Genomic DNA, 26,841 nt, shown 5'->3' with positions numbered 1-26,841 from the left:
AAGGAAATGGGCTAAGCATTCATGGATTTTTTTTAATCGAAAACAATAAATAGTTTATATCTAATTTGCTGCCTCTTTTTTGATTCAACACCCTCCTCTTCCAGTGATGCTTTTAATGTTACCAGGGCTCTCCTTATGTCCAGGGAATAAGAGATGACACTTATTTTTACAGATAAGAAAACTAGTTATCTTGAGTAAATATGGGATTGAACTCTTCTTATTTTCAACAGCATTTGAAGACTCAACATCATCCTTGAGCACAAATACATACTTTTGAGAAGTCGTAGGACTACAGGAAGCAGCTGTGGATATTCAACCCTGGTCCTTAAACTCACATGCAGCAACAAGCAAGGAATGGGCCTCTTCTTCCATAAACCCACGAACTTCATAAACCCAGTTCATCCTATGCCAAACACAAGGAACCCTCCCTATGCATCACTACCCTTACCCTGCTCCTGGCAAGATGCATTTGGTAGTACAAGTGCTGCTTTGTTCAGCAAAGGAATGGTATAAAGAAAGTTATAAAAATATCAGCCAGACAGTAAAGTCAGGCAGCTTCGGCAAGAAAAAAGAATGAAGAAAGGGCATCACTAGAAATCATTATCAATAGCCCAAAATAGTGATTATTAAGGCCTAAAGGAGAACAGTGGATGTGCAAATGAAAAAACGAGGAAAAGTATACTAAATACTTAAGCAGAAATGTATTTCTTTATTCAAGTAGTAGTTATTGAATGCCTTCTCTATATTTGGCTGTTCTGTTCTAAGTGCTGTGAATATGATAGTGAACAAGACATATGAGGGTTACTTCCCTCGTTGAATTTATGCTCTAGTGGGTAAAGAGAAGAAAAAGTAAGCAAATACATTTAAAAGGATGATTTCAGACAGTGATTGCAACAGTTTGAATATGATGCCTCCACAATTCAGCTGTTGCCAATGTAATGTTATTAACAGTTGGGGCCTTTAAAATGTAATTATGCCATGAGGGCTCCTCTCTTGTGAATGGAATTACTGCCCTTATAAAAGAAGCTTCCTGCGGTGTTTGGCTAACATACCCTTCTGTTTTCCACTATGTTAGGACGCAGGGTTCCTCACCTCTTAGAGGATGCAGCAACAAGGGACCAGCTTGAAAGCAGAGAGCAGCTATCACTAGACAACTGATCCTGCCACCAGTGCCTTGATGTTGGACTTTCCAGCCTCCAGAACTGTGGGAAATATATTTTTATTCGTTACCAATTAACCAGTCTCAGGTATTTCATTATAGCGTCACAAATGGACTGAGACAGTGACACGAAAACAAAATAGGTTATAGGATTAGACTGAATAGGTCAGCAGGGTGTGTGTGTGTGTGTGTGTGTGTGTGTGTGTGTGTGTGTGAGAGAGAGAGAGAGAGAGAGAGAGATTACTTTAGATTAGATAGTCATCAGGAAAGAACTTTCTAAGAAGGTCACATTTGAACTGAGACCAGAATAATAAAGAGACAGCCACACAAAGACCTGAGGAAGAGAGTTCCAGGAAAAAAGGGAAGAGAATGTTCAAATTCCCTGGGTAAATGACAGTCTGAACAAGTTTGAGAAACAGAAAGAAAGATAACATAACTAGAGTTGAAGAGGGGGCTGGGTGAGGTGAAGGGATGAAAATATTAATAAAGGGTGAAAATGATACACAGGGGTCAGGTAAAGTGAGGCTTTGATCCCACAGTGGTTCTATTACATGAGTTGTATTAAAAATCAAAGTCTAGTTTTGGCCACTGAGTGGAAAATAAAGTATAGGAGAGTAAGAGTAAAAACAGGAAGGTTAGAATTCAGTTTGTCTTAATTATTGAGGCCAAAGATGATGGTAGCTTGGTTTAGAGAAACGACATGACGACAGATTGCATGGGAGGAGAAGCACAGAATCAAAAATCAGCCTTTCGTTCTTAGCCCAGGTAGCTGAGAATGATGAGTTAGCCATGCTACCACATAAGAAGCAGCAGTGTTGAGAAAAGAAAGTGAACTTTGTTTTGTTCAAGTTCAGTACGAGGGATCAACAACATAGCTAAGAAAAGAGACCCAGTGGGCAGGTTTAACTACAAGCCTATAGCTCAAAAGGTAAAAATTTGTGAATAATTAAACTGGAGGCTTTTCAGACAAAAAAAAAAAATTTAAGATTATCATGACTAGAGCTGAGTGGGATGAAGTCATGGTTAAAACATTGAAGGTAAATTCATAAGAAGAGAAATAAATAAAAAAAAGGATGAGGAAATAAGAAAGAAAGCAGGAAAGACAGGTAACAGAATAATATAAATTTTAAATCCCAGCACTTTGGAAGGCCTAGGTGGGTGGATCACCTGAGGTCAGGAGTTCAAGACCAGCCTGGCCAACATGGTGAAACTCTGTCTCTACTAAAAATAAAAAAAAATTAGCCAGGCATGGTGGTGCACACCTATAATCCCAGCTACTTAGGCTAAGGCAGGAGAATTGCATGAACTCGGGAAGCAGAGGTTGCAGTGAGCCAAGATCATGCCACTGCACTCCAGCCTGGGTGACAGAGCGAGACTCCATCTTAAAAAAAAAAAAAAAAAAAAAAAAGACTCTCCACTGCTGAGATTAATCCAGAGGAGACAGACCATTCTTTTAACTAGGTAAAAATCCAAAGAGTGTTCAAAATACAGTGTATAGGTTGGTGCAAAAGTAAATGCGGGTTTTTTTTCCATTAAAAACTGCAATTACTTTTGCATCAACCTAATAGTAGATCTCGTTTTTTTTTCCCCTGATGCACTTGGCTGATAACATTTGCATGCATGATACATAAAACCATGAATACATCCATATTATAGATTAAAATAGGGATCACAGATTCCCTGTGTATGGCTTCAAGTCTACCTCGTAGTATCCTATTCTAGTCAAGAAAGTATACTGAAATGAAATTAAGTAAGAACAACATTATTATGGAAATCATCTTGAGTTTGCTCTTAAAAAAAAATAGTAAGTAATCTCTAAAGAGTGCTCTAGGTACTTTTTTGGTAATAGGTGAATAGGCAAAATAACTCCTAATCAAGCAAGACCAAGAGGCCCAATACCATGGTTGAGACCTTTTATCCAGAATGTTTATCCAAGCAGCACATCAATTGAGCACTGGCAACTGAAAACTAACAAGGATTCAGAAAGGCAGAATATTATAATACAGGATGCCATCTAGCAGGTTTCAGAAACCAAGGCATAAGAAGAATATGATCTAGAGTCAAAAATCTGAGCCACTGGAAAACTGGAAGACAAAAGATAGGGTGACATCTGAAGGACAAAGATATCAAGGTCAATAGTGGGATCTGCAGCAGGCCAGATGGCCTGATCTGACAGTGGTATTCAGAGGGCTTCTGACGGCAGGGCTGGTCTGTCCTTGCTTTCCCACTGCAACCTGCCAGACCAAAAGGAATGTGAGAACAGATAATTGAAACTAATATCTCCTAATAGTCACTAGGTCGGCCGGGAATGGTGGCGTACACCTGTAATAGTCATGTGGTCACAAAAGACCATGTGAAAAAAGTCTTTAAGAACACATTTAAAAAAAGACTTCTTATAGCTCTGACTCATTGTGAAAACTGCCTAAGAACATTGTTCCAGGAATGATTGTCTTTCATACTAATCTCATTGCTTTGCCATGATGTAAGAGAGTTTAACCTGTGGAGTCTCAGAATAGCTCAAATGGGGAATTTTTTATACAATGCTCTCAGTACCTTTGAGTTACCTTTAGGATCAAGGACTCCAACAAGAGGCAACAGAGTAATTCTGCTGTGAGGTATACTAGATGGGATGAAGCTAAGTGGAAAGAATAAGTCATCCAATCTTTAGTGCTTTGGGGCATGAGCTCAGTATTGCCTACAGTCCTCTTTTAAAAATGAAAGGTAAAAATAGTTAATGATACTAACACCATTAAATATGATTTTTTCCCCAGAGACAGCCTGGGAGAACACCCAATGTTATAAAAATATCATAACTCAGTGTGACAAAATCATCATCATATTCAGACAGGAGATGCTTCTTAAGTGAGGAATAAGGTAATGAGTGATCCGCCAAGTTTGGTAGGCCTGGCTGATACACTTAAGGGCCACCATGTGAGAGAAGCCTGCACACATCACAAGTTTAGACCCTTACAAGACTACAGGCAGTAGTCACAGCAGGTCCAGTCCCAAAGAAAGATGACTGACACAGACCCCTTCAATAAAAGAAAATTCTCATAGTCCTTCAAGATTCCTTGTTATAGGCTCACTATATCTCAGCACCCCCCAACCCCAAAATCATTATGTTAAAGTCCTAGTACCCAGTAGCTCAGATGTGATTGTCTTTGGACATAGGGCTGTTAAAAAGGAAATTAAGTTAGAAAGAGTGAATCAGGGTGGGCCCTAATCTAATCTGACTTGTGTCCTTAACACTGCATGTTCTCACTCATAGGTGGGAACTGAACAATGAGAACACTTGGACACAGGGTGGGGAACATCACACACCAGGGCCTGTCATGGGGTCGGGGGAGGGGGGAGGGATAGCATTAGGAGAAATACCTAATGTAAATGACTAGTTAATGGGTGCAGCACACCAACATGGCACATGTATACATATGTAACAAACCTGCATGTTGTGCACATGTAACCTAGAACTTAAAGTATAATAAAAGATAAAGAAAAAAAAAAGAAGAGGATATTAGAACACACAGAGAGACACCAGGGATGCAAGTGTGTAGAGAAAAAGACCATGTGTAAAAGGCAGAGAGAGAAGGCAGCCATCTACAAGCCAAAGAGAGAGGCCTCATGAGAAACCAAACCTGCCGAGACCTCGATCTTGGAGATCTAGCCTCCAGAACTGTGAGAAAATAAATGTTTGTTGTTTAAGTCACTCAGTTTGTGGTATTTGTTATGGTAGCCCTAATAAACCAAAACATTCTTCAATAAAAACTTTTTAAAACAGAAGAATATTTGATAATAAATGGAATCACAACATAAAACCATCTGTAACTTTTACTAATGCAAATCTCAATATTTTCTTGACTCTGAAGAAAATAATAGGAGCTTCGGAAAAGGTAAAACTAGCAGTCTCATGTTTTATTGTATATTTTAAAAACTCGACCAAACTAATTTATTTACTGCACATGGCATTTACCAGCTGATACATTGCACTTCATACATTCTTAAAACTACTTTACCTCTCTTCCTCTTCCTACGTGGTTGTGTTGCATACTCCGGGCTCTTCTATGGAGCTTGTTAGTTCCCCTCAGTTACCAGTTATCTTCTAGATTCGTTCACGGTAGGATTTAACCATGTTGGGTTGTGAAGCAAGATCTATTGCTTCATATTTCACCCACTTAAGAAAGTTATTTGCCATTAAATTTCTTATTGTCATGTTTACAATAAGGGCGGGGTTTAAATATTATCTAGGAAGTGATGCTAGTTATGTTAGGCTCTCTATACCACAGAGAAACAATAGGAAATCTTCTCAGGCTGTTAAGCATTGAAAACAGCAGCCATTTAGATGACTTGGAGTGATTGTTGGCTGGGAGCTACTGTCCTGTACCTGGCTTATTTTCTACTGAGCCAGGCGTCCTAGCTATTGATTAAAGCAATTTTTCTTATCCCCTTGCTCTCTAACTACAAAATGGCCCTTCAGTGCTGACCTTAAAGATGAGTGCTGCTTTTTTTTGTTTCCATTTTCCCTGATACATTCCCTGCCCTTTTCTTCTATACTAAGTGGAAAAAAAAAAAAAAAAAAGCAGTGCCCACACTCCCTTAGGTGGTTCCATGAGAAACATTCAACCTTTCTTTCTTGGCAGGAGAGATACCAATTACATATCTGCATTGGCAGTAGCTACCTGTGCTCTAAGGACTGTAAATTTTTGTTCCATTTTTGTCTTGTTGGATGATAATAATAGCCACATTTCTTGAGACCTACCAGGTGTCAGGTACTGAGTAAATACTTGACATAGAAAGTTTAACCCTCACATGAATCCTATAAGGTAGGTACTATTATCCCATATTGTTGAATAGAAAATTGAGGCATAGAGTGGTTGAATAACTTGTCTTGGATCACAGAGCTAACAAGTGTTAAAGCCACATCTTGAAGGTCAGAGCAAGTACTCTTAGTCATCACACCCTACTCCCCTGCTTCCATTCCCTGTCTCCCTTACTCATGTTTGAGAAAATTATTAGCCTTTCTGGTTACACAATGCCTCTTGAGCAGAGGATCTCAAGGTATCAGGTTGTGTCTTAAAGGCTAGAGTTGTACTGTAATTCCAACCCAGAAAAGCCTTCCCAGATCTTATTTAGTCAACAAAATTATACTACCTCTACAGATGAGGCCTATCCTTATATGAGGGTATTATATTATCATATTAATAGTTGCTTCCAAATTTATCAACCCAATTTTTAATATAAAAAAGCCAATAGTGTCTGGCATTAAAACCAATGGAGAAATCATACTCCAAGGTCTTCACCAAGTGACTTAATCTATTGACAATCAGCATGGGAGTAATCCATGGTGCAACATATCTGCTTGCTCATCAAGTGTTTTAAGATAAAAGATTTGGCTGGGCGCAGTGGTTCATGCCTATAATCCCAGCACTTTGGGAGGCCAAGGTGGGTGGATCATGAGGTCAGGAGATCAAGACCATCGTGGCCAACATGGTGAAATCCCGTGTCTATTAAAAATACAAAAATTAGCCAGGCGTGGTGGTATGCACCTGTAGTCCCAGCTATTCAAAAGGCTGAGGCAGGAGAATCGCTTGAACCAGGGAGGCGGAGGTTGCAGTGAGCCGAGATCGTGCCACTGTACTCCAGCCTGGCGACAGAGCAAAACTCCATCAAAAAAAAAAAAAAAAAGATAAAAGATGCTTGGTTTTGTTGAAATTACTACTTCTGCTTTCAATTTAATTCCTTGATCACCTACCTCTGATCATTCATTTAGAATATAGTCTGAACTTAAAAAAGAAATCAGAAAACTAAGGTTAGAGCTTCCTATTTAATCTCAGCTATTGAGAAACAAATTTCTTAAACCTAGTGGATGTATCAGATAAACAAGTAGCTTTCCAATGTTGAGTAATGACCTGTTTCAAGGTCATGATTAATTTTTCTTAATGAAATAGAAAATAATGGAGAATACCAGAGTGTATTATTACACAGAGTGAGGTAAATATTATTTTGGAAAACTCTAGTTTTCAACTGCATGTTAATGTAACTGTGTGTTTTACAGCAAGTCACAGTCAAAAACATTGGGAAAACACTGATCTTCTGTTAGGTCCACAGAAGTGTGATCAATGAGTAGGAACATGCCTGGGTAGAGACTGGTCCTTGCATTCAGATGAGTTTCAGGAACATAGTACACTGTGAGGACGTGTGGACATTTCTATGTGTGTATTTTTTCCAATATTTTCTTTCTTTGTTCCCCAAATCTGAACTGTTTCAAGGGCCTTTCTTTCCTTCCATGAAGATGTTTCTTTCCTCTTTTCTGACCCACTGTCACTAAGACACGCTCTCTTCTTTTCTCATATCTAGGTCACTGCCATTGCACCTCCATGGGCTTATTCCCCCTCCTTCCCTACTCTTTCTCTACTCACCAATCCATGTTATTTACCTTTTCAGACCATCTTTCTAAAAATAATCTTTATATTTAGTAAATCTGTTTATAGCGAATCAAGTTCAAACTCTTTTATGTGGCCTCAACTTTCCTGCCTTTATGATCTGCATTTTCCACCATGCACCCTATTTTCCAAAATATTTTCCAAAGTAGGATGAATGGTGGAAAATGCAGATCATAAAGACAGGAAGGTTTTTCTAATGGACATGCCATTCTTACACTATTTCTGTACTTTTGACTCCATAGTTTAATTATTGAGTATTTCTGTACCTAACTTGCTTCTCCAGATTCTATCTGAAGTTCTAATTCTACCATGACATCTTTACTTACTGCTGTTGTTCAGACCTCTTTTGAAAATTCATAGAAGTAGAACATGCTATACTTATATCACTCCAGTATAGCCTCATTCAAGTTATTTTTTTTCTTCAATGATATCATAAGCAGCTTGAGGCAAAGGCTCATGTTTTTCTTCTATGTTGGTAGTTAAAATACTAGCAATAATGGTATTACGTGGTACTTACTATGTGCCAAGTAATAAATAAATATTATGTATGGACTGTTATATATTTCTGAGCCTCACCATATCCCTGAAAAATGGATAACAGTTAATCTTCATGATTCACAGATTTTATATTTCTGGATTCACCTATGTGTTAAAATTTATTTGTAATATTGAAACTAAAACGCACAGCACCATCATAGCCAACTGTGGACATGCACAAAGTGGTAAAAATTTTGAGTTGGCCAATGTGCACTTTTCTAGCTGAGGTCTAACATGATGATGCTCTGCCTTTTTGTTTTAACCCTTATATTATAACCAAGTATCCATTTCAGATCTTTTTATTGCCACATGTTTCATACTTTTGAGGCTTTTTGTTTTGTTGATTTCACTGCTTAAAATGAGCCCAGAATGGTGCTGAAGTAGTATCTAGTGATCTTAAGCACAACAAAGTTATCCTATACCTTACATAGAAAATAAGTATGTTAGATAAACCTTGTTTAGGCATGAGATAAAGTGCCGTTGGCTATGAGTTCAACGTTAGTGCATCAACAACATACATTAAATAAGGTGTATTTTAACTGAAACGCACATAAAACAAAGTCATTTTGATTGGTTGATGAAAATGTTGTGACCAGATTCTCAAAGGGACCTAATCCTGTATTTCCCTTTGGAGCAATGGTTCAGTATTTGTTAATTCAGTGTCTGCTGTAATGTTATAGACTATACCTATCACAAATAATGAATTGACTATTATCTCTTCTTTATTTCTTTTTTTTACAGAAACTAAGAAATAAGGTAGACAAAGATTAAGTAACGTGCCTGAAGATACTAAGATAGCTGGACAGGCTGAAATTTGATTTTAAATATGTCTGATTAAATTTTATTAAGTCTTAAAGTTTCTGGAGCAAGCAGTGCCAACTCAATCCTCTACTGATAGAATAAGATTCAGAATGAATTATTTCAGTGGTGAAAAAAAAGTAAATGAACAAGTATTTTTTTTCTTTTTTTCCTCTGAATTAGATATTCAGAGCAGTTTTCTAATATTTTGTGAAACAATGTAAGTTCCTCAAACATTATTATATTACCCTTAGTTATTCATTAATTATATCAACAAATATTTGAGTGTCTACATGCTTCAAGTACCAGGCTAAGCCCTAGGGACAAAATAATGTCTCAAAGAGCTTAAAAAATATTGCTGAAGGCAGACCTAGCAACAATAATTATGATGCTGTGTGTGAAAGTTCTGTAGTACGGATGTTTGCAAGATTTCAAAAGCCCACAGAAGTAGAAAAAAATCTAATCTGCCTGGGATTTGGTGAGAAGACTTTTGAGAACAACAACAACAAAAGCTATCTTTAAGCTGGATCTTAAAGAAACATAAGTCAGATGAGAAAAGGGAAATCTGGCTGGGCGCAGTGGCTCACGCCTGTAATCCCAGCACTTTGGGAGGCTGAGGCGGGCAGATCACGAGGTCAGGAGATGGAGACCATCCTGACTAACAGGGTGAAACCCCGTCTCTACTAAAAATACAAAAAATTAGCGGGGCGTGGTGGCGGGCGTCTGCAGCCCCAGCTACTCCGAAGGCTGAGGCAGGAGAATGGCGTGAACCCGGGAGGCGGAGCTTGCAGTGAGCGAAGATCTCGCCACTGCTCTCCAGCCTGGGCGACAGTGCGAGACTCCATCTCAAAAAAAAAAAAAAAAAAAAAAAAAAAAAAAAAAAAAAAGAAAAGAAAAGGGAAAGCTATACCACATGGCTTTAATGAATAGTCTTGGAGTTATGACAGTCCAAAGGTTTGGAAAAGAATATGCTTGAAGGGAAAAGTTTTTGAAATATCTTCTACTAGTTTTCCAAAATAAAATTATTACTGTGGCTTATCATTCCAAAACATATAAGCACATTTTTATTGTATGAGGTTTTTACAATTTTAACATCTCATAAATCAAGATTGGGACTTAAAATGAAAGACAGCTTAGTATTGTCACAGGTATACACACAGCAGCTTTTCTTACATACAGGGCACAAATAAAGGTGTATATTATAGGTAATATTGTCTAAGCCAGGATAAAATATAGTTTTATAGTCGTATCCAAAGATGGGTACTTTCAGGAAAGAATAGGATTTTAGAGGGAGCTTCATCTTATGACCCGACAGCTGACCAGACAAAGCCTCTGCACCACCTCTTCGGGGTACAGCTGCATATGTTGCATTCACTTCTCCTCTTAGAGATCTAGTGAGTGGCTAGTTGAAAATGGTGATAATGCCATAAATTATTTCCTTTGTTTTTTCTCTTTTTACTGATCTATTTCAGTTTTGGCATCAAAAATAAACAATGGGTATCATATATAGGCTTTGATATGGACTTAATCATAGTATGCAACAGTTGCCAAAGAGTTAAGTGGCTATATACAGAGTAATGAATGAAGGGAAACAGCTTTGCTGGTAGTTAACCCATGTTCCTTACTAAAGTAACTGTGCCCATTTTAATGGAATTTGGTGTTGATTTAGTAATGTGATACTTTTGGGATTCAGCCATGCATATTTTTTTAAATAAATAGAAGTGATACTCTTTTACTTTGATAAGTTCTAATTATCTTCACTGGATAATCAGGATGGAATAAGGAAAAGCTATATACTTTTTTGGTTTAAGAAAAATGTAGGGGTTATAGATGTTGCTTCTTCTTTTCTCCATTGTCAATGGCAGCAAATTATTGCTCTTAGTAAAAGAGGACATTAACTCCAAGAACTTAAACTGCAGTGGCTCATGTGATTTTAATGCTGTCCCTCAGTAAGGTGAACAATCTGGGGAAAGATTAACTTCACAATTTTATTAATTTCTTAAGGTGAATACAATATTCTGATTTATGAAGTTGTCAAGCTACATGTTAAAGCAATGAAAGAAGAATACTGTACTAACGTTTAAAAATAGGTTTGTTGTGAATTGATTTAGGAGATGACAACAATAATAACTTATATAATTTGAAATTTTAAGGGTTCATACAATTCTATGGATTTGTTAGTTAAAATACTTACATAAATCTCTCACATTCTGAATTACTATTACTGAACAGAGATAGATAATATAAAAAATAAATGTTTTTATATACAAATACAAGAACAAAGTGTCTTAGTGGTATTTAGAAACCCTGCTGAATTAAATTTTTCATGAACGAGTTTCCTCCATAGGCCAAAAAATAAGTTACCTTTTAGAAATAATAATGACAATTAAAAACAGGAGTCATTTTAACTTAAGGACCTCATGTGTTGGGAGGAATCAGGCCAATTCTTATGATCCTAATTCATAATTTTATTTATTTATTTATTTATTTATTTATTTATTTATTTATTTATTTAAGACAGAGTGTCACTCTGCCACCCAGGCCGGAGTGCAGTGGTGTGATCTCGGCTCAGTGAGACCTCCGATTCCCGGGTTCAAGAGATACCACCTCAGGCTCCCGAGTAGCTAGAATTACAGGCATACACTACCACGCACTGCTTTTTTTTTTTTTTTTTTTGTATTTTTAGTAGCAACAGGGTTTCACCATGTTGTCCAGGCTGGTCTCAAACTCCTGACCTCAAGGGATCAGCCTGCCTTGACCTCCCAAAGTGCTGTGATTACAGACGTGAGCCACTGCGCCTGGCTTAATTCACAATATCATCACAGCCATATTAAAGGCCTTCAAAAGTTTTCAAGGTCTTCATGGTTTAATTCATTTGATTTTCAATAGAAAAAAGTATATGCATATGCACATATTTGTATGTGCTTGTGTTTGTTTATTGGAGTACATTCCAATAATTTACTAACCAGATATCCAAACTTTTCCTATGATCTTGCTAATATAAGCTATTCTGTCTGTAGTAGTTAGTATATAGTAGACAATTCTATGTCTCTTTCATCAAAATATCAAATCAAGTTTTTAATTGAGTACAACATTACCAGCCATTTTTAATAAAATACCTTGCACATAACTACATTTAAAAGAATATATTCCCTTTAATTTTACTTAGTTTCTCTTTTACCTTTTCTCATCATTTTCTAGTGGAAAAAGGATGAAAAGAGTTCACGGATACCTCTGTGATTATTACCACTACTTTTGTTGTTAATACATTCAACAAACATTTGTTGAACATCTTCTATAGACAAGATTCTATGTGAAATCTTATTTGCAGGAGGTGGGCTGGCACTTGGCTAGGGTCCAAAGATGGATCAGAAACATGTCTTTTTTTCCAAAGATTTGCTAATTAGTGCTGATAATACAAGATATGATGAGATGCAGAAGAAGAAATGCTCTTGGAGTTCGCAGGCCCATAAGACCTGAGAACTTCAACAGCAGATTGAGATAGACCAAGCCGGTCTGAAAACACAGAGGAAGCAAAGACCCAGAGCCAAGAACATACAGTGCTTTCAGGGATCAGGAAGTGGTTCATTTACCTCAAGTGGCTGGTCTGTGAGGAGAAAGAGTAATCCACACATGAGGCTGGAAAGGTAGGTAACCTACATATGTGGAGTGTACTAGGAGGCAGTATAATGACTTCAAGTTGTCATTCGGGGAGACTTGAAGCTCTACCAAAGGTTTTTGAGTAGACAGTGACATAATCAGAGCTGTTCTATGATAAATTATAGTACCACAGTATATAACATTGCTAGGGACGTAGGTAAACAGGCGAGGGAGGATCAAAAGGAAGAGGCCACAGAAATCATGTAGGCTGAGGTAATTAGAGGCTGACCTGGATGACAGTAGTGGAAAGAGAGAGGAAAGAATGGATGAAAGAGGCATTAAGTAGGCAGACCCAAGAGAAAAGAGAAAAGGAAAAAGTCAAGATGGCATTTCAATTCTAGCTAGGGACTACTAATTCTATTTTTAAAAAGTGGAGAAATGCAAGAAAACTTGGAATTAAGATTAGTTTATGCCACATTAATCATGAGTTGCTAGCCAATTAGAAATGCCCAGAGCCCTTGGACATGGCAAAAACTAAAGTAATGTGAAGTTCAAAGAATATTGATGAAGATTATAAACCAGAGTTTATAATCAAGTAAAGAAGACAGTAAATATTTTCAAATTCTTTGTATAAAATTGTGGGAAGTAGAATACAAGAGATAAAAATTCTTTGAAATTTCAGAGAAGAGAAAAATCATTTTCAGATAGAGGTGGGGGTTGGTCATCTGGAGTTCAGAAAGACTTACCAGAGTTGAGCTAGAATTATGACAGGCAGAGATGGGAGAGGAAGGAATTTCAGATAAGGAGGGCATTCCAGATGCCCCAAAAGACAACAGTAAAGTTAATGACATAGGAAAATGCAGCTGCCATTTGTGAGGCAATGACGAGGACACCAATGTGCTTAGGAATTTGTGTATACTTCCTTTGGTGAAGTAGGATGGAAAGAGAGAAACCTATTTCTGACTAGACTAAAATGAAATAAGATAATTAGCCAAATTGCTCTATTTAAGTCAAACCAGCTAATGTCCATGACTAAGCAACTGGTTAATGGAATTTTTCATTGAATTTATGCACACAAATAAGTAGCTCAGTCAAAATATATTCTAAATATAAACTGGTCACATTAATTTCTTGAACTTGCACACATAAGAATTTTGAAGCCCTACACTTTTGAGAATTAGAGATTATTTCATGGAGTACTTTATCTAATGTTTCAACTGTGAACAGAGTTTATGAGAATTTTTTTGAAATCACAACTTATATTTTGTGTCAAAGACTTTAAATGCTATTTTTAATGTAAATATTAATAGAAGCATTTCAGAACTACAGGGAAAAGTACTTGGTTACTTTATTAACATTTAAAACTTAGGAAAAAAAAGTGTTTCATCTTTGTAAGAGAAAAGCATCTTTGAAATGTTCAAAAGATAATAATCTTCCATCCACTCCAGGCAATGTACTTTTACAATTATAATTTTAAATACGGACAGTGGTGATTTAATATAGAATTCAGCACCAATAATTCTCGTAGCAGTTTCTTTCAGCAGTATATGCATATGATTTTAGCAATATATGTACCTCTATACAAATTAGGGTGTCAGTATTATTTATGAAAGATTCCATGATTCTAAAAAGCCTTGTTTTCCTCTTTCCTTCAATAGCTAATTAAAACAAAACAAAACAAAACAAAACAAATCCTGTATTTTCCAAGGGAAATACCAATAAACTTACAAATTTAGAGTAGGCTGAAGGAACACAATACCTAATCTGGGAGTTTTGCCAAATCTTTATTTTAATGAACTTTATGCAGAGATGCAGTAAGAACATTATGCTGAAAATGCAGAAATGAACTCAGCAGTCTTTGTAGAAGTACCTTTTAATCTACAGCATAAAAAGAGTTAATCTGAAATGCAAACTGTAGTTGCATTAAATATGCTTTGTTTGCCATTCAATAAGCTTTGTTTTAATGGCAAAGGCAATACTGACATTGGGTGAGTACTTAAACTTTATTATGGAAATAAATGATGTTGTTCTAAAAGTCTTCCAAAACAAGAAAAATATGCTGTGAGAAGTTATTGAATTTCGTATTTTCTTAGCTAGAACAATTTTCTATTTGCCTTATATTTTCAGGGAATAGTTTGATAAAATTAAATATGTTTTTCCCCCACTAATAGCAAAATCCTAAACAAACTTTAAACTATGTTTTTTTTGCATGTTATAGTTAATGTGTTTTCATTATGCTTAATGCACTTTTAATAGTCTCCTATGTCAAGATGGTATATTAAATGTGGGAATAAAATATCCATGATACCACCTTGAATTTGCTATAGTGCCTTTTATCTGGGGGCTCAAAGCACCTCATACAGGTTCTCATTCAGTATCTCCTTGAGGTGTAATATATGCATTTTATAGGCGAGGACATTGAGGTAGAGAATGACTAAGGGAACTGAGGTCATTTCCAGAGCTCACACTACGCATAACTTGGATGAGCATTCTCTTCCTCCAGTCCGCCTCCAAGATGGCTGCACTGGCTTTGTGGGACCAAAAATTGATTGCATCTCCACTAGCCCTTTCCTTCACGAACTTGTCTCCCTTACCTGGACACCATCAGATGCAGGGATGTAACTTGCCCTTTTAAATGTGTCTGTCACATTTCTCAGGATCTCCACAGACATCAGAAGATCGCCTGCATAGAAATTTTTTCTCTGAGTTAAATCCAACAGTGTCTTGGTCACCTGGGACATTCCATCACCTGCCAGCATTCGCTGCCCCTTAGCAAGGTGCTCTTTAATCTGTGATGGTCAAAAGAACAGAGCAAACATCAGAATCTTCATTACCATTTATCTGAATAACTTCATCAAACAACTTTATTTAAAATTGCTCAATTAACTTAAAATAGCCTTGCAATGCTTGGGAGGATTTGAAAACTGTAAATTGTGTGTATCCCATACTCAGATGGATAAACATCCAGCATGCAAGAATTAATGAGTGTATACTTTTCGGCAGGCTTGACAAACTTGCCATTTCTAGTTAGAACACACAATTCAACACATTTGGGAAAATGTGTATTAATTTAGGTTCTTAATTGGAGTAAAAATCAAAAATACTTTAGCATGTGGTAAACATGGGGGACTGTTTAGTAAGGTGTGATCAGAGATGGGAGATTATAAACACTTCAAAAATAGCCATTTTTACCAACAAGCTGAGCTTATTAACTTTTGCCTTACCTCTTAAAATGAACACATCTCTATAGAGCAGCAAAGAAAGTTATTAGCAGCACAAATTTACTTAAAATATCTTTAAACTTTGGAGATTTACTATGACATGATTGAAAACCAGATTGCTTTAGCTTTTTTTTTTTTTTTAACAGCAAAAACAATTGAAAACTCTCTGCTGGGTCTTCAGCAACAGAATGAACTATTAAAATGCAAAGCTTAAATTAGTTTGATGGTCAGAGAAATGTGCTGCCAATTCTTATATTTGCTTGTTGTACAGTTCAAGGGAGGAAAAACATCTTATAATGTGAAAGAATAGTAAGGTAAGAGAAGGTAAAGAAATAGCAGGAATCCATTATGCTTTTACTTGTTTACTAAAAGTTTAATCTGTACATTTTCTTTGCTAAATTTGTTATAAAATTAACTAAAAAAACATGAAATAATCAATAATTAACAGGCCAGAGAAATAGTGAAATAGGAAGGTTAAAGTACATTAATTGCAATTACCAATTTCCCATCAAGAACTGTGCCAACAAATCTTTTAAAGTATGGCAATCAATCTGAACTAATCAAAAAAGTATAAATTTTCTAAGTATTATATTTCAGAAAGTGTTGAAATCTCATATATTTTACTTTTTCTGTAAAGATGTCTAAAACAATTTTGGTAAAATAAAATCTTTAGAGACACACTTTATTTCCATTGTGTTATGCTAAAAGTCATAACATATTTAGGTACTTCACTTCTCCCTATTCTTTCATTCCTTTTCATCTCTCTTTGGTAGCTGCCATCAACCATGGACTAAAACCCAAATGACTGACACGGTATCAGTAATCTGGCTTTTACCTATCTCTATAGTGTCAATGCTAATTGTCTGGTAATGGAGTGATATTTACGTATTTATTCATGAAAGAGACACGGCACTGGCCAATAAGAAGGACATGAACCCTCAAAGTAGAAGCCAGCTGGTTTCTACTTTGTACCAGGCTGTACCACCAGGCTGAACTCCAGCGCTGCTTCTAAACTACTGGTAATTATTTGCAATTTTCTGTTCAGGTCATGCGTTTCATGACTTCAGATTTTCCCAATAGATATTCTACCCTCTTTTCTTCCACGGTCTCTTCTTTAAAAACCACTCATATTTAGTTCTTGTTCTTCTAAATAACTAAACAGAGTTAATCAAAGCCTTCTCTTGTTATCTTTTATACAGACATGACTTTTATCACAGAGAATGGTGATTATCTGCTTATTTTTCTGTCCCAATAGTCTTTCTGAAACTTGAGGGTAGTCTCCCTGCCTTATTCACAGTCTTAGCAAACAGCATAGCAAAATTTTGTTGCAGTGAATTCAGTTGTTATGCCCTAAGTACACCTTTGTGGTGCAATATAATGGAATGGGCTTTAGAGCCAGGTGTGCCTAGGTTTGTGTTTCAACTTTGCAGCTTATTATTTATGTAATTGAGTTCATTGGAGACTCAGCTTACCATGTCTCCTCTGAGATTTGAAAAATAGATCTATATATTAAAAATGTTTTAAAAGTCATTTTCTTAACACAATTCAACCCACACAAGCCTAAGATAATTAGCAGAAGCTAGAGCATACATGAAAGCATCTTGCTTTCCCAAAATCTGTGTGCCCTACATGCTCTAGTTTCTGCGGAGTTCTTCCCCCTTCCCTGCCATTTGCTGTGCTCTAGTGGCACTTGTCTTTTTGCTCTTCCTCAATAACATTAGGAAAATGCATATCTCAGGGCCTTTGTCTTGCTTTTTTTTGTGTGTGTGTGGGAGCGGGGGGATGGCGGGGGCCTTGAATAGTCTTTCCACAAGCATTCACATGCTTTTTGTCACCTTCTCAGAAAGGTCTTACCTGACTTCCTACCTAAAATGGAATCCGTGTCATTCTCAGTCATCTCCCAGACTTTATCAGGCTCAACCTTACCTGCCATTGTGCCTTCTATTTCTTGGTTTTTTCATTTTTCTGCCTGTGCCATTAAAATATTAATATAAGCCTTCTGAAGGAGGAGGTTTTGTTTATTATTTTATTCCCATTATCTAGAACCTTATTCAATATACTGAATGAATGAGTTAAAGGAATGAATGGGTTATTGAATCAACTTCCATCTATGCTTAGGTTGTTAGGTCATAGGATTAAGTTAGGCACACTTGAAAGATGTAACTTACTCATGAACATAGTCCATAGGAAACACTGGTAACAAATAGCATGAGACTAACACACTACCTGACTTAAAGAGGTAGTGCTGCTTCTGAGCTGAAAAACGTCTGGTGCTCTAGCTGCACTTGTCCTTTTGCTCTTCCTCAATACCATTAGGCACAGGGGTGTCTCAGGATATGTATGAAGGGTGAGGAAAGTTTTGAAGAGAAATGAAGGTAATAGAGTCTAACCTAAAAAAAGTCATGAAATTCAGTCCTCAGTTTTGTGCTGGCAATGCAAATCACAGCTGTGGTACTCAAAGCTGCAGAAGACTAAATTGTTCTCCATTAGAAATGGAATGTAGCAATGGTTGCCACGGTAAATAATTAATGTCTGACTGCCTCAAATCAGCCCTTTCTCTATTATTTTGGCAACCCATACCTGTGCCTGTGAGGGATTTAACTTGTACAGATCTCCTCAAACAAAAACATCACAATATAGAATTGAATCTTGAGAAATAAAACATTTAGACATGCTTTCTGTTTGCAATAAAAATAGTTACAGAAGGCACTGGATGGCTCAACTAATAGGAAAGCCAGTCTGTCACGTCTGGGTCAGCATCAAATCTGGCCCAAGTCAGTAGTAAATTAACATCATTGCCATCTGACAGCTGCTTAGAAGGCTTATGTAGAATGAGTTGTTGTCAGTCCAGCTCTTAGCAAACAGGTGCCCAGATGACAACACCAGTTCTAACAATTGGCACTGATTAGCATCCTTCCTGGCATTGTTGGTGAAAAGCACTCGGGACAACTACCTCGTAATATTTTTACACACTGGTGAGACTATTCGTTGTCTTTATACAGGGTATAAAGAATGTCTGAATAACATACGTTTCTGTCCAGAACATATTTAGTTGAAAGACAATTTCCCAGTTCTTGATCTTCTATCCACAACACATGCATACTGTGAAGAGTTCTCTTTTTTTTTTTTGCCTTATGTCTACCCTTTCACTACCTATTTCCTAGAATGGCATGTCCAGGTTTATCTGCTAGATTGTTTTCCCTTTTTTCTTTCTGGATTATGAAGTTGAGAATAAATGGGTTTGCTCATCTTACCTCTTCCTTGTTTCAAACTGTCCTTTATTTGCATTCTACTTCTCCTCCTTTGTTGTCATCTCTATGGTTTAATTCTATGGTTATTTCTAAGGTTTTGAATCCCATCCAATCCCTTCTTCAATATTTCTCTCTCAAAAAAAATTGCCTGATATCATATATCTTATTTCAATATCAACTTCTCTTATTGCTACTTCCTTTCAACTACTGTTTTCTCCCTGGTTCTCTTCAAAATCAATATCAGAGGTACAAAATTTGGTTTGAGCCCAACAACTTTTTAAGTTGTAAATTAAAATTTCCAGTTACCTACAAAGTATGCTTTCTGGAAATCTTGTTAGTATGTCATGTCTAAGTAGCAGTTGTAATAATAAAACCTAGATTTAAATTGTGGTTCTACTACTTATTACAAAGAACCATTGGAAAAAATTATTTAACTCTCTCCTAGGATTATTTGATTTATCTGTAAAAAAGGAGAAAATAATCACGTTGTTATTATGATGGGTTAATATAAAAATAGAGGTTAAAAGTGGACATTCAGTGACTGTTTCCTCTTCTCCCAAATTCAAGATCCAATTTCTCGAAATTCTAGCTATATAGTGTTTCTCATCTCCATCCTTTTCCTATAGACATGAGATGGATCCTGGTATAGGTCTTCAGTACTTAACTTCCAGAAGGTTGATTCTTTCTTCAACTGAATCTAATTGGCTATTTATTCTATTCATTAATTTCAATGACAATATTTTACTTATAGAAGTTCTGTTTAAAGTTTTTCATATTCTTTAATTATTTAACTGTTCTTTCACATCTTAATGATTTTAATTATTTCTGTTCTTTCATGTCTTAACGATGTTAAACAATATATTATAGTTTTAAAAATATTTCCTATTCTTTTAAATTTCTTGTTTTGCTGAGTCTCCTGATTCCTGCATTTGCTGATTCTTCCTCATAATGTTTTGCTTCATGATATTTATAATTATTGTAAACTTATATTCAGTGGGATATATTTATCTTTTGGGAGCCCCAAGTGCCTGGTTTGTGAAACAGTTGTTAGGGATGCTTTTGAGTGCATTTCTCTGCGTGTGGAGACTTCAGGCAGTTCACTGGTCCTGAATCAATTTATGCAAATTTTGATGTTAATTCCATCTGTTCTTGGTTCAGACTAGGAGTTTCCATTTCTGAAAGGCAATTTATTTCCTCTTCTCCAAGAAACTCTGTATGAATTACAAATTTCTTAGACACATTGCAGGCCTGAGAATGCATAGGGTTTTTCTACTTCATGAGTCTAGAGCAGCAATACAGTGCTGGGTCATTGCTGGAGGCTTGGAAGGGCATCACTGCTTGTGTGAGAGGTGTCGTTAGCATCCTCACAAAGGCTTTAGGACCTCAGCTTCTAGCAGCCAAGGCTTATGTATGATCTAACACTCCAATAGCTTTTTCCTATAGTTCTGGCTTTGATATCCCCCTGCGTTAATTTCCAATACCTAAGGATTCCTAGGTCTTTCTTTTGAGAGAAGCTATAAGTCAATATTTGAAAATATATACTTCCTATAGTTTATGCAGAAGTCATTATGATCTATAATGGTCAGCTTTGTTCACCCCACTGCTCTATTACGACTACTACAAGTACCCTAGTAACAATCTGTCTAAATTTCTCACCACTTCTCCCTGCAATAATCATGGATTCTGTCTTTGCTCCCTGACTCATGCTATTCTGTCACTTTAAATGCTCTCCCAAAATCCTCTCATTAAATTGTTCTCTCTCTTTTCTCCTTCATGAATTCTTTTTGGATAACTGCAATCATGATATGATCTCTATTTTCAGGCTCATAGAAGTAATCTTGCTGTATCTTATATTACTATAGTGTTTGTGTTGTTATCTTATCCATTCCACTAGACCATAAACTCCTAAAGAGCCCGTAGTTTCTTCTTCATCTTTGTTTCCCCTATAATCTCTAAAACACTATGTGACACACAAAAGTACCTGTTCAAAGGGCTTGCTGAATTGAACTAAAACTACAGGAGGATTTTATTTTACTTTCAACTATAATCCACAAATGTTGGCAAGGTAAAAGCAGTAGTCCATAATTATTCAAAACAAAGAAATATGTAATAATTGGAGAACTTTTACACTTCCTGACAGAATTGCTTTGTAAACTATAACCAATTAATATAAGTAGGCAAATGAATTCAGAAATTTTAGACATCTACAGTTATATACTTGCTACCTTTAGAAAATAATAACAACAATCATTTATCATTCTGATTATATCGCAAGCATGAGACTACATGTTTTATAACGGGTACCTCACTTGAGCTTTAAAACAATCCTTGGAGGTGCCATAATTATTCACATTTACAGATGAAGGAGTGGAGACTTAGTAAGGTTAACTGCATTCTCCAGGATTGCATAGCTCCTAAGTAGTGACTATGGAGATTTGAGCCCAGGCAGTCTGATCCTTAGTTCATGTGCTTAACTAATACTATATGCTTCACTCAGGTTTTATATGGTGCTTTCATTAGAAATTGTCAAAATGCTTATTTTGACAATATTTAAATGTGTTCGTATGTTTAATCTGTTCAGAATATTTAAAAACCATTATCAACCATGTTTGCGTTAAGGAGAAATTCAATCTTTTTCATATGAAGAAACAAAAGACACGAAGCAACTCACCGGACTCTTGAGGTATTGAAAATTATTTGAGTAGTAGTTGTTTTTATGGAATATAATGTGTAAACGTTTCCAAAGCCATTTACCAATACCTATAGAAGATTTTGTAGGTAGTTTTACTCAAGTGGAGGTTGAATAAAACCCAAGGTTACCTTAAGGACTCCATTTCCTTTGGGTAGCGTGTTTTGATTATTGTAATTTAATCACGGAAATAATTCAGAAAGGTTTTTTGTAATTTTCATATTTCCTTTTAAAATTATAATTATCAGTGATTATGCTTGCTCACATTGCAACACTGTGAGCATTATTGCTCCAAAGGACAAGTCTTAAAAGTTTCTGTGTCATTCATATTTACTACTATTGAGAAGATCAACAGTGAAAGGGGGAAAAATGAGTCTAAAAATAGTTGCTCTTCAGAGTTCTGGATTAAGCCTCCTTGTTCTTTTTATAGAGAGATGTGGAGAGGGTCACAGTTTAAAGAGTAGGTGTGTTTCTGAAATAACCTTATTCTTTTCATTTCAAGCCTCCTACTGCCAGCCACAGTTGCCGCTATTGTGTGAATATTAAAAAAAGGTTTATCATAGTTGCTCTGTGCAAATGATACATTTTAAACATCATATATTTATATATTATTTTCAGCATCAACTCCTACAGCCCATCTGCAAGGTATGTTAAAGGCTTTCACAGTTCTAAGTGGCTTCAATTAAAAGATAATTATACATAGAGCTTTTTTCATAAAGCAACAATCTAAATATACATCTTTTAATTTAGTTCATAATCTGTAATTTCCTAAGACCAAAGTCACTCATTGGACATTGGCATTTGATTATTTATAAATCTACCTGAAGTCTCCAGGAAATATAGAGATTAGTCTATGTGAAAAAGAAGGTATACCCTTAGTTCTGGTAAATGAATATTTCTTAATTTTCCCTATGTTTGATATGAAGAGTTTGTGTTCATCTCAGAGTTGCCCTAAAGTGGAAACATCAAGTCTGAAAATAAAATCATTGTCTGGAGACGATATGATAGGGCAGATTTGGTCCAGAATTTCACTGCATAAATCATATAGGTATCACATAGAACTCAGAATTGTGTGTTGAACAGCATTTGGCCAAAAGTGCTTCAGATATCCCAGTTTCTTGTCTGAGGAATATCTGAAGTGAGAGATTGGACAGCATGAATTTGAGAACTGAAAATTATCGTTGGGAATAAACTGAGCCATGGAGAAAATTGAGTCAGGTATAAACTGTGCATATTTTGCTGTAAAACCTGAAATTTCCAAAATAAGAATGAGAGTGTAGTAAATTTGCCTATTCAATATAAACAAGGAATAGCTTTAATTTCAGAGTTTTTGGCTAGAATTTGACAAAACTGCAATCCTGAGCAAAGGACATATGTAGGTGAGACGTCTTTTCTAAACATCAAACAAATCTAGATGTTCTCATAAATATTTTGAGCCAGCAGATGGAACTACAGCATGCTCTGTGAGCTCAAAACAGTATAGTGGCCACAGACTGGTGCCCAAGCTTTTATAAACCTCCCCAATCAGAAGCAGAGCACTAAGTAACATGATGTTTCTCTGTAGATTTCTCAATTCTATTTCCATTACTTGACTTTTCTGGTTCTAGGGATTGTACACCAGTCAGAATAGGATAGATTATGCTGTACTAACTACTTCAAAATCTCAGTACCTGAAAGCCACAAAGGAATATTTATCACACTGCATATGCAACCCACATCATCAGGGAGGCTCTGTTTATTACAGTCCTTCAAGGGCTTGAGGTGATGGAGGATAAAAGACCTTGCAATGGCAATGAATGACACTCTCAGGCCTGACATGGCAATGGTCACCTCCATGCACAACCAATTGGCCAGAACTAGTCACACAGGTACCTAACATCAAGGGGGTGAGGAAGTACAATCCTCCCATATGCCCAGAAGAGGAAAATCAGATATCACCTAATATAATATGTTTTGTGATGGTATGATGCTAACTAACAGTCATTTTACTTCTTTGCCTCTCTCTAATGCCAATGGATTGATTCATCAAAATATCAATGCTGGATAAAATCTACCACAGTGTTTCTCAAACTTTAATGTGCAGTGAATCACAAAAAGCACTTTTCAAAGTTGCTGATTCTGATAACGTAAGTCTGGGGCAGTCTAAGATGCTACATTTCTAACAAGCTCTCAGGTGCTGCGGATACTTCTGGTCCTCAGAAAACATTCTGAATAGCAAGGCTTTAACAAATACCTTCCCTGCACCTGCATACAAGTAGCTCAACTTCGTTGGAGAAAAATCATAACTAAACTGACAGCTATACTCTAAATTCTGTATTTCAGACTTCAGGTGGTACACAATGCAGCCTGCTAATCCTATTATATTTCTCTAATAGGCTTATTTTCAACCTTCTGGAAATTACTGTTTTATACCTTTTCATCTCTCTTGGAAAGACACACATTTCCTCCTAAATCCTCACTCTTAGCTAATGATCCTGCCTCATACTAAATGGAGAAAAAAAAAATCCATCAGATGAAAACCCCATAATCTCTCCCACACAAAACCCACTAAGCTCTTTTCACTGTATTCATCTTTCCCATCTGCTTTCCTCTGGTTATAAAGAAGAAAGTATCTTTTTTCCTACCAAAGTGAATTTTTTGACTTTTGCTATGGCTAACATTTCTTTTTGCCTTCTTGGGTTTTCTTTAATTTTTCAGGTTTCTCTTCTAAATTTTTACTGGATCATTTATTTTAACATGTAAAAATGTTATAATATTTCTCATTTAAAACAAAACAAAATAATACAAAACCCTTTTTTGGCCTTACACATCCTCCTAACTACTACCCTATTCTTCTGCTCTCATTCATTATCAAAATTTAGAAAGGGATGAATACACAACCATTTTTTACTTCCTAATCTCCTGTTCTTTGTGTTGATGACTTCCAAAATTATTCCCTGTCCAGAAATTAGAATCTGAGTTTTCGACTCCCATATCCAATTACATTCTCCAGATTTAATAGAAACAACCTTTGACAACCCAAAACCTCATCTGTCCCAAATTATTCCTCATGGCCCTGCCTTCCCTGCCTCAGAAAAATGACATTATAACCAGCCAAATGTGATTACTAACCTTAATAAAAGACACCATCATCTCTCGTCTGGATTACTGCAGCAGGTTTCAAAGTTTCCAGTCCTGCCACCCTATGGTCTATCCTCCATAGAAACCTCATATGACCCTCTTTAATTATATCTAATCAAACCATCCCTCTTCTCAATGCGTTCCCATTGCACTTAGTATTAAATCCAAACTCCTAGCAAAGGCCTTAAGGCACAGCTCTCTCCAGCCTCATGTCATGACACTCTCTTCTTGCTTACTACCTCTGGCCAGTAGATCTTTTTGCTTTCTTAAAGACCTCAAGGTATTTCCATATGTTATTTTCGCTACATGGAATGTGCTGTCATTTCCTGACATAGTCATTCTCTCTACCGTTTACATGTTTATCTCATGCATTCATCTCATCTTTCAGGTCACAGTATTAAATGTTATTTCTAAGAAGAAATAGAGAGACCTCACTGTTTTTTATTTTATTTTATTTGAATCTGAAGTCGTTTCCAAACATTATTCTGTATGTTGGCACCCTGCTAATTTCCTTTAACATATAAGAATTTGTAATTATTTTTAATCGCATCTCCTGTCTATTTATATTTACATTGAATTTATTGTGTGTTACATTCAGGTTGCTTCTCCAGGTCCTTGAGCTCTACTTGGCACATAGTTAAAGGTCAATGATTATTTGTATAATGAATTAATGGGTAGATGAATGGATACATAAATGATTGAATAACACAGTATAGTTTCTTTTGTAATTTTTTTCCCTTTGGTATTAGTCTAAATATACTTTTCTATACAATTATATTCAATTACAATTATACTATACAATTATATATATACTATATATATGTTATATACTATACAATTATATTCTATCCTATAAATAAGTTTCACTTCAAAAAGTTTCAGACAAGATCAGGCCCATTCAGGGTGGTATGGCCGTGAAGACACTTCAAAAAGTTTCAATGCCTAAAACTGACTCTAACATTTATCCTCCAAGCCACACTAAAGGCATACTTTGGGAGAAGCTTAAAAATCTCCTCAGCTTTTAGTGATATAATCAGTAGTAAGTTATAAGGTTAAAAATAGAAAAAAAGTATATTTATTAGAGATATTTCATATACATATTAGGCTTCCTTAAAATTTCCAAGGGAACACAATCATATGTGACTAAAGATTATTTTTCTTTTTTATAATACAATTTAAATTTACTGGTTTGGGATAATGTCTCACTTATATAAGACCAATGATTTTGTCATTGCAACTAGAAAAACTCACATAAATTACAAAAATGACACTTTCAAGGACATCAGAGAGCTATGTCAGTAGTGAGAATGAGATGAACTAAATTTCCAGAAAGTAGAGATCTTTTCTGAGGTAAGCCAAATATTTAATTCATTTTTTTTTTCTCCTGCAAAAGTTTCTTAATTCTGGGTAAGAATTGAGGGTCAAGCACGGGTGAGGCAGAGCACCTCTCGGGTAGAAAGATAAATGAATATAATTTGGTTGGCCAGAGATGGAAAAATATAGTGAAAATTTGAGGGGCCCTAAAAATCCTGCTGAGATTTTTTTTCTCATGAGACATTTGCTGAGCTTCTGCCCTGTGTAAAAAGCTGAGGAGATAGGATGAAGACTTCTTAAATGCAGAATTGCAATTTTCCCTTTCCTTTAAGAGCTTTGGGAACTGAGGGAAGAGTCCAGTGTTAAGCACCTAGTTGGTCTCACCCTCAAGACAGTTGACAGATTTGAAGTTGCTTGGGCAGAAAGCTAGAACATGGAACTAGCAACTTCTGAAGGCTGAGCTGAATCTCCCTCTGTCTCTCAGAGCTGACAGGATGGGCACATGTAGGCTCTACAAACATCATGGAGAAAGGCAGCCTAAGCAGATATAGTCTTATTAAAAGTGCAAAACAGCCCTGACCCAGATCAATTTCCGAATGAATTAAAGTATCAACTCCTCACTGTATTTGAATAGCTAAGGAAAGGAAGGATACTTTTTGGGATACATTAGCCAGTATGATTTGAAACCCATATGTTTATTTTATGCAATGTC

At 36.1% G+C, this 26,841-nt stretch overlaps 1 protein-coding gene across 2 annotated transcripts in view; it reads right to left on the bottom strand.

Moving 5' to 3' along the window:
* ADGRB3 (adhesion G protein-coupled receptor B3) overlaps positions 1–26,841 on the bottom strand; it is a 755,063-nt gene that overhangs the window by 383,054 nt on the left and 345,168 nt on the right. For both annotated transcript variants that reach the window (XM_019029897.4, XM_019029899.3), the window contains one exon: positions 15,129–15,323. In XM_019029897.4, coding sequence (XP_018885442.1) covers positions 15,129–15,323 — 195 coding nt within the window. The remainder of the gene's footprint in view (positions 1–15,128; positions 15,324–26,841) is intronic.

The sequence above is a fragment of the Gorilla gorilla genome, chromosome 5, assembly GCF_029281585.2.
Source record: "Gorilla gorilla gorilla isolate KB3781 chromosome 5, NHGRI_mGorGor1-v2.1_pri, whole genome shotgun sequence".
Lineage (NCBI taxonomy): Eukaryota > Metazoa > Chordata > Mammalia > Primates > Hominidae > Gorilla > Gorilla gorilla.
The sequence above is the reverse complement of the archived record's forward strand: the minus strand, read 5'-3'. Positions and strand labels throughout refer to the sequence as shown.